The sequence below is a fragment of the Sorex araneus genome, chromosome 9, assembly GCF_027595985.1.
Source record: "Sorex araneus isolate mSorAra2 chromosome 9, mSorAra2.pri, whole genome shotgun sequence".
In the NCBI taxonomy this organism is placed as follows: Eukaryota; Metazoa; Chordata; class Mammalia; order Eulipotyphla; family Soricidae; genus Sorex; species Sorex araneus.
The window spans coordinates 21,949,983-21,951,705 of NC_073310.1; the positions used below are offsets into that span (position 1 = coordinate 21,949,983).

General features: G+C 41.9%; 1 gene segment (V, D, J or C); it reads left to right on the plus strand.

Moving 5' to 3' along the window:
- The first annotated feature begins 213 nt into the window (after positions 1-213).
- LOC129407067 (immunoglobulin lambda variable 2-11-like) lies at positions 214-707 on the plus strand. The segment is given in 2 exon segments: positions 214-259; positions 373-707. Coding segments are annotated over 2 exon segments (381 nt in total).
- The last annotated feature ends 1,016 nt before the right edge of the window (positions 708-1,723 follow it).

Here is a 1,723-nt window from a genome sequence, read left to right on the forward strand (position 1 = left end):
TCAAAAAAATTTTTTTACATGTGTCTAATATCAAGAAATTCTGAGAAATCTAATGTTCAAGGCCAGGCCAGAGAGGGGTGAGCAGAGGCAGGTGCAGGAAGCAGCTTTGCATGCAGGCCCCTCCCTTCTCTGGGGCAGGGGAGGGATAAGAGCTGGCAGAGAGCCAGGCCCAGGGTTGGGGTGTCAGCAGGCAGCACTCTGGGCATCTCCATCATGACCTGGGCTCTTCTCCTGCTCAGCCTCCTCAGTCAGGGCCCAGGTGAGGTGTGGAAAGGGACCTTGAGAACATCTGGGCTCACCCTTTTCTTCCTTCCTCAGGTTTATCCAGAGCCAACCTGAACTCATCAGAGTATGTTCGGTTTTTTTTTTCAGGGATCTGGGCCCAGTCAGCTCTGACTCAGCCCCCCTCAGTGTCTGGGACTCCGGGACAGACAGTCACCATCTCCTGTACAGGAACCAGCAATGACATTGGGGGATATAACCTTGTCTCCTGGTTCCAGCAGCAGGAGGGCACAGCCCCCAAAATGCTGATATATGATGTCAATAAGCGGCCGTCTGGGATCCCTGATCGCTTCTCTGGCTCCAAGTCTGGCAACACAGCGACTCTGACCATCTCTGGGCTCAAGCCTGAAGACGAGGCTGATTACTACTGTTGCTCCTACAGAAGTGGTAGCAACACACAGTGGTTCATGCTCATAGGGAAGTGAGACAAAAACCTGCTCTCAGTCATCTTATCCTCCTTCACTAATGAACTTAGATTTTCATTTGTCTACATATTTATTTTGAAGTTGAATGATTATAAACTTATGATTTTTGAAAATTTTATCGTTCTCCAAATTCTTTTATATTTAGTCTTTTTGCTGCACTTTATATTTGTTTCCAATTCTCTCTGAGTTGTATGGTATGCAGACATGCATAATAATAAAGTCATTAATTGTCTGAGGAAATCTTTATATCCACCTATAGAGTTGGAGAGTTTTTGGATAGAATTGGCAGCCCATAATTTCAGTCCTTTAAGATATGTGTTCCTATAGTCTTACCTTGACACATCCATGAACATTTTTATTCCATAATATATTTCTCCTCTTAAAGAAACTTCCTATATACCATAAGTCTTCTCCAATATTTTTCCTCTTTAACTCTCTGCATAACAAAAAATTTAACATCCATGTCAATGCATTTGTCTTGTTTTATGAGTTAATATATTCCTGTTAGGGATTCACATAGGGTATTAGTTATTTAATTTTTATTAATGATGTCATTATGTTCTAGTTCATTCATCCTGAAACCTACATAAATCCCTTGCTACAGATAAATACTAGTTCCTTTTATGACTATAATTCATTTGTCACTTGATAAATTAATCAATGAAAAAATTAAGAACCAATTTCTGGTGTTTTCATTCACAACATACAAGCAAAGAAATACTTGAAATCTTTTAAATAGGCCTATTCAGAAGCAAACTGAAGCAAATTGAAATGTTAACAGAACTAAGTGCTGTGGAATTTGGAGGTCCAGAAATCTCAGGGTCTGTTGACCTGGGATGAGTCTGCAGGAACCTTAGTGTAGCCATGAAGTTAGGTCCTAAGCACTCGGCATGGTGGCAGCACTGTTGAGTGGTGTGACTGTAGAAGCTTCAGTAGCAAGTACCATGCCTGCCCCCATCCTCTGGGAGCCCCAGATTTTAACCACGGGAGACTAGTGTGTCTATGGATTTTAGTGG